A 10,712-nucleotide genomic window follows, 5' to 3' on the forward strand; every position below is an offset into this window, starting at 1 on the left:
TGGTTTGATTGCTCGTTATGAGTATTTTTGCAAATAATGTCCTCAAAAGGTTTGAGAGCTAAACAACGTTCATGCTAAGATTGTTTCTATTTCGTTTTTTAATTATATCATGCCCAATAATTGACAACAAAAGGTGAAGTTATATTCACGTTGAACGCTCAAATGTACCATGTTCCCCACCTGCCCTGAACACAACACTCCTTCACTTCCTGTTCACCAGAAGCGCAGGTGATATTGATGAGGATAATAAAAGCCGGCCTCCTTCCTTCACCAGTGACTTTACCAAGTGACTGACGGAGATTGATGTGTTTCAGTGAGAGACTGCTGCTGTGTATTTGAGTTGCATTTTAACCATGAAGATCACAGACAGTAGTGTGATTCGGTTTCACCTTAAAATTCTCCATGGGATAAGTGTGAAGAGCTTGGAGAAGAAAAAGAAGAGCCTGCTCTTTGGTGGTTCAAAGGTCTTTGGGGTTCCTCTGGAGAATTTAGCCAGGAAATACATTCCTGAGTTTGGACTGGTTCCCTGGTGAGTAGCAGGATTACAAGAAATATGATATTCAACTGGATCAGCAGATTAGTTTATTCCTTTTGTATTTTTGAACATTTTGTTCCTCAGCTTTTTAGTGGATGCCTGTTCATTTCTGCTGGAGCGTGCTGGGACTGTGGGCCTGTTCAGAAAATCAGGCTCTCTTCCTCGCATTAAGACTCTCAGGGTAAGATCATTTAGATAATAATTGTCATTTTTGTTATCTTTTTTTCAATGCATGCTCCTTAGTTAATATTAAGCTGTCTTTGGCTCTATTCTGCTGTAACAAATGTACATTTCCCCTGTGTGGAACGAATAAAGGTATTCTGATTCTGATAACCTTTTGACCTTTTTCTAATACAAGTTCCGCTGAAGCAATAGCACCATCTGTTGGTTTGAGCCAACACTGATGTGATGTGTCTTCTTTTCAAGATTCAAAGGTTTTGTCATATGCACAAAGCTACAGTGTAGAAATGGCAACGAAATTCTTCTGACCTGAGCTCCTCCAACAATGCAACATACAAAATAAAAAGCAGTGCAAAAAGTATTTATACACATGTCAATATAATTTGATATGTACAAGAACAGAATATGAAATCAAACAATGTAAATTAAGACAACATTTATTTTTTAAAATATTTTTTTTATTGAGTCAGGCACAATGAGTTTACATTTATACAGTCAATATTTTTGATTTATCTTTCCCCCCCTCCCGGTCCTAGCTAGTAAATTAAATTACTAACTAAATAAAATAGATACATGTATAGGTTAAACTAATGTAGAAGATAATATTAAAATAAAATGTATAGATAAGGGAATAAAGAATAGTAACAGTAAGACTTGTAACCATATACTCACATATGTATATACACATATGTGTGTGTACATACCCACACACATGTACACATGCACATACATACACGTACCTACATACATACATGTATACAAAGACAGAACAAATAAATAAAAATTAATATAACAAAATCAAACAGATAAAAAGAGACACAAGGAAAAAAAACATACACATACATTCGTAGTTCCCCCCCTTTCTTCTTAATTTAGTGTCTTAAGTTGAGCTATGTAGGCTATCATAGAGCCCCAGACAGATTCAAATAGTTTTTAAGACAACATTTATTGCGTTGATAACTATATTTATTTATATATATTAGTATATTGCAAGATGACAACAGGAATGTTTATCGGGGCGCTTGACAGAGCTCAGGTGTTTAGCATGCTCTTATGGCCTGTGGGATAAAACTGAGGTGTTCATCTCACCCCCTTTGTTTGTGCTTTCAGGCTAAGTTGAATAGCGGTGAGGGTTGTCTTTCCACAGCCCTCCCTTATGATGTTTCCACGCTGATCAAGCAGTTCTGCAGGGAGCTGCCAGAGCCCCTGCTGCCCCCCGAGCTGCACGCTGCCTTGCTCAAAGGCCGGGCGTTATCCAGCCCGCAGGACAATACCTCCGCCCTGCAGCTGCTGTCCTGTCTGCTGCCTGCCAGAAACTCCTCCTGCCTGCATTACCTGTTCGACTTCCTCTCCAAAGTCTCAGAGAGGTTTGTAAGGCCTAATAATGTGGGGGAATGAAATCCTTGGGCATAGAGCGCTGAGAGTACATAGAAGTTTGACAGTCTGCTTATATTAGTGCGCTGGAATGTATGAAGCTCAATTTAGAGTTTATTATATGATCTGCCAAAGATAACACTAATGTTAACGTTTTTAAGGAGCAGTCGTCTCTGCCTTATGATGTCAGACGATCCTTTTAACACAAACTGAATAGCAGTGTCTCTTTTACCTGATGCATATCTGCAGGAGATTGAACTTCTTATCAGTAAAAGCAAGATTTAAAGCTTCAACAGATGTTATCAAAATTGTATTTGACGTTTTTATGACTCATTTTTTTTACCCAGAGGGTCACAATAGGCAAGGCAAGGCAAGGCAAGGCAAGGCAAGGCAAGGCAAGGCAAGGCAAGAGCAAGGCAAGGCAAGGCAATTCAAGGTGCTTTACAAAAATGAAAGACATTCAGACAAAGGCATTTAAAAACACTCATTAAAAAGAAAAGATAATAAAAGAAACATTAAAAGAAAAAGTACATGAATAAAAAGTTACAGTGCAGTTTAAGATATGAATAGTTCACACAGAAGTTCCATTTTACTGATGCCTTTCTTTAAGGTTTCTCCAAACATGAGCTGTGTACGCTTGTANTGACTAGATTCTCATTTATTTCGAATATATTACACATACTGTACCTTAAAAGCCTTCATGGTGATGGCGTCCTGATCTGACAGGAGGTTAATTTCCCCTGGCCCAAGTGTATTGCTTATCATCTGGAGTATTAAGAGCAGAGAAGGAGAATTTGAAAGCACTTTTTTGTCATTTTGAATTAGCAAAGCACTAAACACCAAAACATTTTCATTTCAATTAATCGTTTATTTGAAGAGGGACATGATGAACATTTTTAACAATTAATGCTTCAAAATGTAAATCTGCCAGATTTTAGCTTTGAGCTAATTTCCATCCGTAGTCCCTCACATACAACATTTAAGAACATGACATTTATAAACATAGCAAAAATAAATACATGATATGCAGAAAGAGCATGAGCAGCATATACAAGCATTTACCACATGGCAGTACAATGTAGCAGCTACGATATATAAAGTGCAGGAGGAGATACCATGTGTTAAAGTGCATTTAGCGGTGATTGCACGTCTGTTGGTTGCTCAACCATTCTTAGAGTTGAACTTTAAAACTATTGAGAGTGGGACAACCCCGTATCTCAGTTGGGAGGCTATTCCACAATGAGCTGCCCTTAATTGAAAGCACATTTGGACCGAAAGTGGTCCGTCTACGTTGGACTTCAGTCTCCTCTGGTTTCTGACCTAGTGCAGCGTCCAGTGTGTTTTTTGTCGATGAATAATAAACATATTAAGAACACGTGAAATACTTTTAAAAGACTTAACATTTTCAAAACTCAAGAAATTGTGTTTTTCAAAGATGGTACAGTGGTGGTATGAATATGAAAATAACCTGCAATATTGTTTTGAATGAATTGCTGCATTCATGTTAATAACAATCTTACCTTTACAATTTCCCCTAAAGTGTTCTTGGAGTCATCGACAGCAAGAATGTACTTTGTCCTGGGCCTGAGTTCAATTATGTTTTGGATCACTCTGAAAAAGAATCACAGTTGAGCCCTTCAGCAACCTCAACACAAAGAAAAGAAAATACAGCATCTATACAGAAGTACAGTAAATGAAAATCACCCTCCGAGGTCATATACGTGAATCATGGGGATGTGATTTGTGCCCCGTCCAAAGAGAGGAACTTGTGGCATCTGCATCAACCAAGACGCCTGTTAGAAAACACAAAAACATTTCAAATGATGTTTTTACACAGCCATACAGAATACTGAAACGTTATCTCATTAATATATACCTTGAAAAAGTAGTGAAAGAGGTTCTCTCCCTTTCCGTACTGAAGACCACAAGCTACAACATATCCAGTTAGCTTGGACCTTTTCTGTCAGATTGGAAATCAAACAGTCTGTGATGACTTCAGGCATTGCTATCGTTTGTATTTTCATAGCAAACATTCATTTGTATGGCATGAAGGTTGAACTGGACAACATGCTACCATTAGGATATTTACGTTCATATGTATTAGGTATGTTGAACTTTTGATCTCAATGTTTGACTTACACCTTTCCCCAGTTCCAGCACGAGTTTCTCCAGATTATGGTGGGTTTTAAAGTTTGGATGCGGCCTTCTTCTTCGAAACTCTTCCTCTGTTAGCAGAACATTTGTTTCTTCCTGAAGAGAGAATATAAAAAGGCGTTGGTTGTGTTTTATGCACAGGACGTGTTTGCCTTAATTTCCCCCAGCAGGCTCACCGGATTCTGAGACTTGGTCATGGCCCAGGTCATCACGCTTGAGACCAGGATGAACATTTTCCGAGATTTGAAGTTCTCAATCTCAGCATGAAGGGCTACATACAAGGAGGTAAAAGAAAAGAGCGATAGTCTTACATCTTTAGGTACAGAAACCAATGTGTGCTTAAGCCCGCACTCTAAATAATCAGCCTGCTCACTCTCTCTCTTACCTGTGATTGCCCATGTTGCATCTTCAATCTGCTGCTCTGAGGTGCTTTCTGAGATGTTGTACAACACCACGTCACACTCCAGCAGGCGCTCAAGAAGATCCTCTCGAGTTGGTGACTACCAAAAAAGATTATATAGCCAATTACCCTTTAGTAGTTTAAAAACAAGATCTTAGTACTCTTCCCAGCTCTGTTAAAAGCATCCATTTTGTATTTGTATTATTGGTATATTCACCGTGTATAGTTCAAGCAGAGAGGTTTCTTTATCATCTTTGGTTGAGGAAGTTCCCACTATCTGGAAAGCAGGTGCACTTTGAGGGGGGGTCTCCTCTGCTTCTGCCTCCTCAGGGTCCTCTCCGGTCAAACATGTCGATAAAAACTGTTAAGAAAGTCAGAAAAATACTTTTACCTCGTGAGAGACATGCCACTTTTCACTAAATATATAACCAGAGGTGGGAAGTTAAGTAACTAAGTACTTTTACTGAAGTACTGTACTTTTTTAATGTTGAGATACTTGTACTTTACTTGTGTGTTTCCATGTTACTGTATGCTACTTGTACTTCTAATCCACTACAAATCAGATATAAATATAATATAATCAACACTTCAACCAGACTTAGTTACACCTGGAGTAAATTCACAAGCTACCCTGCAGTATACAAAGTCATTCAAACTAGCTGCACCTTTACCAGCTTTGATAACACTTCAATGCATCAATAATAATAATCAAAACATATCATATCATATTAAGAAATGTACCAATTTGCATAATAAGCACTTTTACTTTTGGTAGTTTAAGCATAGCCTACTTTAAAGCTAATACTTGTATACTTTTACTTGAGTAATATTTGGATTTCAGGACTTGTGCCTGAGTAATTTCCTACACTCTATTACTTATTTTACTCAAGTACAAGATCTGAGTACTTCTCCCACCTCTGCATTTTTAATATATATAACATAATAATAATATAACATTAGCTACTTAGCTTAGCTTAGCTACCTTGGCGATGTGTTTGGAGGAATACCTGTCGACGTCGTTGATAAAAACACGTTTTTGTTGATTTTTATCTCCCATTTTAAGAAGTCAAGTATTTCGGCTACTAATGCCTCTAACTTTTATCATTAATCACTTATTGTATTGCAAAACAAAAGTGTTGTAAAGCTCTAATAAGTAGTCTGCATTTCTGGATAATATATGTTGCGTTGTGGGTCCGTTGCTATGGACTCAATTCAGTTGCTAGTGGCTCAGCCAATGAAAGGCCTCGTCCAGACGTCACATCACGTACTTTACGTTCACTACCACTACAGTGCTTGGATGTAATTGTAGGTTTGAAATGTTTATTTATTAATTGTATGTCTTAAGGTGCCACATTGAAGCATTTTGAGATACTTCAATATGTCTACCGATTCTGAATATGATAATGGTGAGCTTTTATGTAACCTACTATTTTCTCCTCATCCATATTAATGTATTAGGTTTACTACTTTTGATTTAGTTCATTAATCCCAATGAGGTCATACAGTAGTGGAAGAAATACTTTTAGTTAAAGAAGTAAAAGTAACACAATATAAAAACACTTTTACAAGTAATAGTTGTGCACTATTGTAAAATCCTACTTCAGTAAACTGTAACATCAGTACTTGAGAATATACTTAGTTACATTCCCCTCGCTGTTGCTAATAATCATTTAATTTTCCTCTTCATCACCCCGTATGCAGCTCTTCATCTGAGTCAAGCTCTCTTTATCACACCTATGAGACGCAGGACAATGGAGCGCTGACATGGAAACTTTCACAGCACTCTACATATTTATAGAGCTGAGATTCCCTGAGAACCTGCTGGCAGTGTTTGATAATGTGTCTGCTCCACAGCAGGTCCCAGCACTCAAGGAAACAGAGCCTGGCATACATTCAAAGCACAGAGATACTGAAGGCACTGATGCATGAGTGATTAGGTGTTTATTGCCATTTATAGTATCTACATTAAAGTTAACCAGTTGTTCCTTTTTAAATCGAAGTCCTGTAATTGCTGACACATCATGGCATGCTGAGACATAAACTCCAAATAAGAGAGTACTAAAGGAATTTGGGAGTTTAAAACATATTTTATAACACAAGAGCCCGACTAATACGTTTTCTGATGTTTTCTGCCCGTTATTAGCTTTATCCAAGAGATGCAGTATTGTTATATATTTCTAAATAATATTGTTTCTGTTTGTCTGTTTTTGTATTTTTTTTTCGTTATCCGTCCAATTGTACTTGTAATACGGTACATTTTTACTAACTGTCCATCTTGACTATATCTCCTTGGAAGAAGAGATTGTTTCTTAATGGGACCTTTCTGGTAAAATAAAGGATAGATAAAACAATATATATTGGCACCTGATATTAAATGTGTAAATAATTAACTGTTTAAAACCCTTGCCTATAACTGAATGGTGAAGATATAGGCATTACTGTATATAGTTGGTATTGTGTTCAAAAATAGTTTTGTTGCGCTAAGTTATTGAAGGTTTTAGAAAATAATGAGGATATCAGACATCATACAAATTCAATAACCAAATGTTTTTATTGTTCTTCATGTACAATGAAATATATATTTAGGTTATGACATCATTTGACGTAACAGTCTCCAATCAGAAAAATGCTGTTACGCTTATCATAGCCTACTGTATGTCCTTGCTGTATATTGAGTTACAATAACAAAATAGCCGCCTGTGTGATTGTTTTGATAAGCATGTCAGCCAGCATGCGTTTGTGGAGCGCTGAGAGAACAGCAGCTGTTTACAGCCGGCATGTGGCACATTACGAGGACGGCTGTTGGGGCCAAAGACAACACTGCATGTTGTCACTGTCCGTTTCTGAAATGTACTCCTCAGCTGTGGCAAAGGTTTGGTCCTTGATGTGTGCAAAACAAAGCTATCAGACAAGTATCATACGTCTTAAAAGTTATGAAAGCTATTACTTATTTGTCCATTTTATAATTTCCACTTAACTAGTGAGACATCTAGACTATGTGGAACTAATACAAATCAGCTTAAGTCAATCAGATTAAACTACTCTGACCTCGGGGGCAAATTCAGAATAGTTTCCTTTTATCCAAATACCAACAGAGGCTAAATCATTTCTGACATGTTTGTACAAACTTGGATTTAAATGGCTTTCAGCTACAGATATTACAGATATATGCACCATTTTTTTGGTTGCATATTTTTCATATACAGTAATGGTACACTGCATTTTCACTGGTAAACAAATCACTGTTGGAGAAAGCCTTTACTGTTAAAAGGCAATTGTTACTTACAGCTGTCTAAGTGTGTGTGTGTGTGTGTGTGTGTGTGTGTGTGTGTGTGTGTGTGTGTGTGTGTGTGTGTGTGTGTGTGTGTGTGTGTGTGTGTGTGTGTGTGTGTGTGTGTGTGTGTGTGTGGTGTGAGGAGGAGGTGAGGGGGGGTGAGGTGCAGAGGGGGCAGCTGTCAGGACAGACAAACCGTGTGCTTCCTCGATGCCCTTATAAGGACGAATGTCCCTCAAAACCATGACCCATTTAAGACATATCTGCTTTATCCTGATAAAACCCTGGTGATAGAGATAGGACTCTGCCAAAAAGAGCTTCCTCGACTTACTGGGAGCTGTTGACAAAACACAGCACTGGTTTTATCCCGAAAACTAAAGTGATGTCTCTGACTCTTTTTCACTCAGCAATTTGCTCTAGTTTTACTCTTTACGGCGCAAACACTTATCGAATCATGTTTATATTGGTTGATGTACATGTTGTCTACACATTTAGAATCATAATGAGACTGCCTTAGTTTCATTGTTGTTCATCAGGGAATGAGAGAAATTGCCTTGTGATGTGATTACTACTCATGATATGGGATTTGTGACCTGTAGGAATAAAGTGCTGTACCTATACACTGTTACTTGTCTTGATTAATTGATTAATTGATTTCATATACTTTATACTTCCACTCCACCAAATGTTAAAGGGAGATGTTGAGGATTATACTTCACTAATTCATTGAATGTATGAAGTTACAGGTTCCTTTTGATGAAGAAAACAAAACATATGATCACTATATAAGAAATGATGAATTGCAATAGACAGAAGGCAGTTCTAATTATCTCCACAACAACAAACATCAACATTAAAGCATTGCTTAATGATGCACTAATCAGCCAAAGACAGCCATAGTTATTCTTCTCTTCTTGTGAGTTTTCAGCAACTATCAGTTGGTAACACAATGGGAAGTAACTCTCTGGTATGTAAAAGCTCTGAATATAAATATGTAGGTTAGCGTTAATCGCGTCTCCCTTTGAGGGACATGACAGCACACGGTTACAAATTGAATACTTTCGTGTGTTGATGGTGTATTTACATTCTTAATGCACACACAGTGGATGGATAGTGTTTCCATAATGGGGACTCAGGCAGAGTGCGAGGTGACGAATAAGGAGCCTGAGCTCTGGCGGCAGTCTGCAGCCTCTGGCACCTGTTACACTCCATTTCCCTAAAAGGAGACACTGGAGCCAATCAGAGCTCAGAACCAGCGCTCGCACAGGCCGTCCCAGGGATCTGTCGTCTGCTGGAGGTCTGGGATATGCCTCACCCCCTCTCACCCTCTTACAATATTGCCTCTCAGCTGTCTGGCACGGCCCCCCTTCTTCCTCACACATGCCACGACACTGGCAAACTGTCACTGGCAGAGTCCCCTTCGAGGGCTCCTTAACCAGACTGCTCCGACAAGATCTCAGATTTCCATCTCACCCTCCCATCACCCCTTACTGCTTTAGCTTAGTCATATTAACACATCCCCAGAGACCTGTAGGGAAGCTCCATAAAGTATGAATGAGAGAAAGAAATATGAACTTATTAAGGGGTTTTTCTGAGTGTCCTGATATCTTTTAAATAAAATTCAAAGGGCATAAGTTGATTTCAAGGGTGTACATTGCTTAATTCTAAAGGAATCCTCACTATTTGACACCTAAAATATGGTTATATACAGCAGACTACTGTTCAAACCATACATCATTTTCAAAAATGTCCATATTTGGATTTGAGGGCGGATAGAGAGCGTCTACTCTAAACACACTGGAATTCATATCAACCTTGAAAACATCCCAGCTTTTAAAAAGCCATCCGTCCAGTAAAAGTTTTCGTGCACATTCCTTCTTTTCCTCCCTTCTGTCTTCTGCCTTTTTGTCTCCTAGGCAACATGTCTCCAGTATGATGGCGTCCCTGACACAGGATCCACTTTACTGAACCTTTTTGCTGAGCAACACTTAATTTGGGCTTGTGTGAACTCCTGGTCCCGCCCCCCGGCCCCTCAGTGGCAGGACGCCGGGACATATTTAAGGAACCCCTTCGCACCCTCGGCCCTTTGTCCCGGTGGAAACTCCAGTCTTGTGGTTACAACTTGGTGAGTGTGTTTGCAGTCTTTTTTATTCCTGCTGTTGTTCTTGCTGCTGTTGGACTGTAGGGATCAGGGATGTTGAACAGACGGTGCTGCCGTGACTATTCACTGCCACAACATGGATTTATTCATTTTTTTTACCAGTTTGAAGTTGTTTCTGTTTCTGTGATCAGAGCTGATAATGATAATGTTGGTAGAAGGAAGGGAAATGAGCATAAGCTAGGGGGGAAGAGGTTGAAAGAAAGTGAGTAAAAATGGAAAATGAGTTGTGAATGATCCAGATGTATTAACAGTGACCTTTGCTCTGAGGTCAAGGATGCAGGGATGGGATGCTTCCTGTGGACAGGCAGGCTTGATGCTTTAACTCAACTTAACACAATTTCAATTCAATACCGATGTACTTTTAGATGAATTAGATATAGATAGCTTTGACTGTTTATGTACCAACAAATAACTCAACCACTCTGTACAGTATGTTGAAGCAGAATAATCTTTCAAAAGGCTGAAAATCCTCTGAAGAAACATAAAGCTGCCGGCACTGAAACCCAAATGCATCAAAGTTTATTCTGATTATCCTAGCCATGCAGGAACCATGTAGAAACTAGAACTTTCTAATAGAGTTATGAGGGCTCGCCAGGGTTAATGAAAATTAAAAAGTGTAGGTGGGCTCACTGGC

At 38.6% G+C, this 10,712-nt stretch overlaps 2 protein-coding genes across 2 annotated transcripts in view; both read left to right on the top strand.

Moving 5' to 3' along the window:
* The window catches only part of LOC104966019 (AP-1 complex subunit beta-1-like), a 373,094-nt gene that overhangs the window by 276,006 nt on the left and 86,376 nt on the right, over positions 1-10,712 (top strand). The gene's annotated exons all lie outside the window — the stretch shown is intronic.
* Positions 264-10,712, top strand: part of LOC104966011 (rho GTPase-activating protein 11B) — a 14,628-nt gene continuing 4,179 nt past the window's right edge. Inside the window, exons 1-3 of the mRNA XM_010795108.1 lie at positions 264-529; positions 620-716; positions 1,826-2,082. Of these exons, the coding sequence (XP_010793410.1) occupies positions 354-529; positions 620-716; positions 1,826-2,082 (530 nt within the window). The 5' untranslated portion in view covers positions 264-353. The remainder of the gene's footprint in view (positions 530-619; positions 717-1,825; positions 2,083-10,712) is intronic.

This window comes from Notothenia coriiceps, unplaced genomic scaffold (genome assembly GCF_000735185.1).
Source record: "Notothenia coriiceps isolate Sejong01 unplaced genomic scaffold, NC01 NC01_scaffold00037246, whole genome shotgun sequence".
Classification (NCBI taxonomy): domain Eukaryota; kingdom Metazoa; phylum Chordata; class Actinopteri; order Perciformes; family Nototheniidae; genus Notothenia; species Notothenia coriiceps.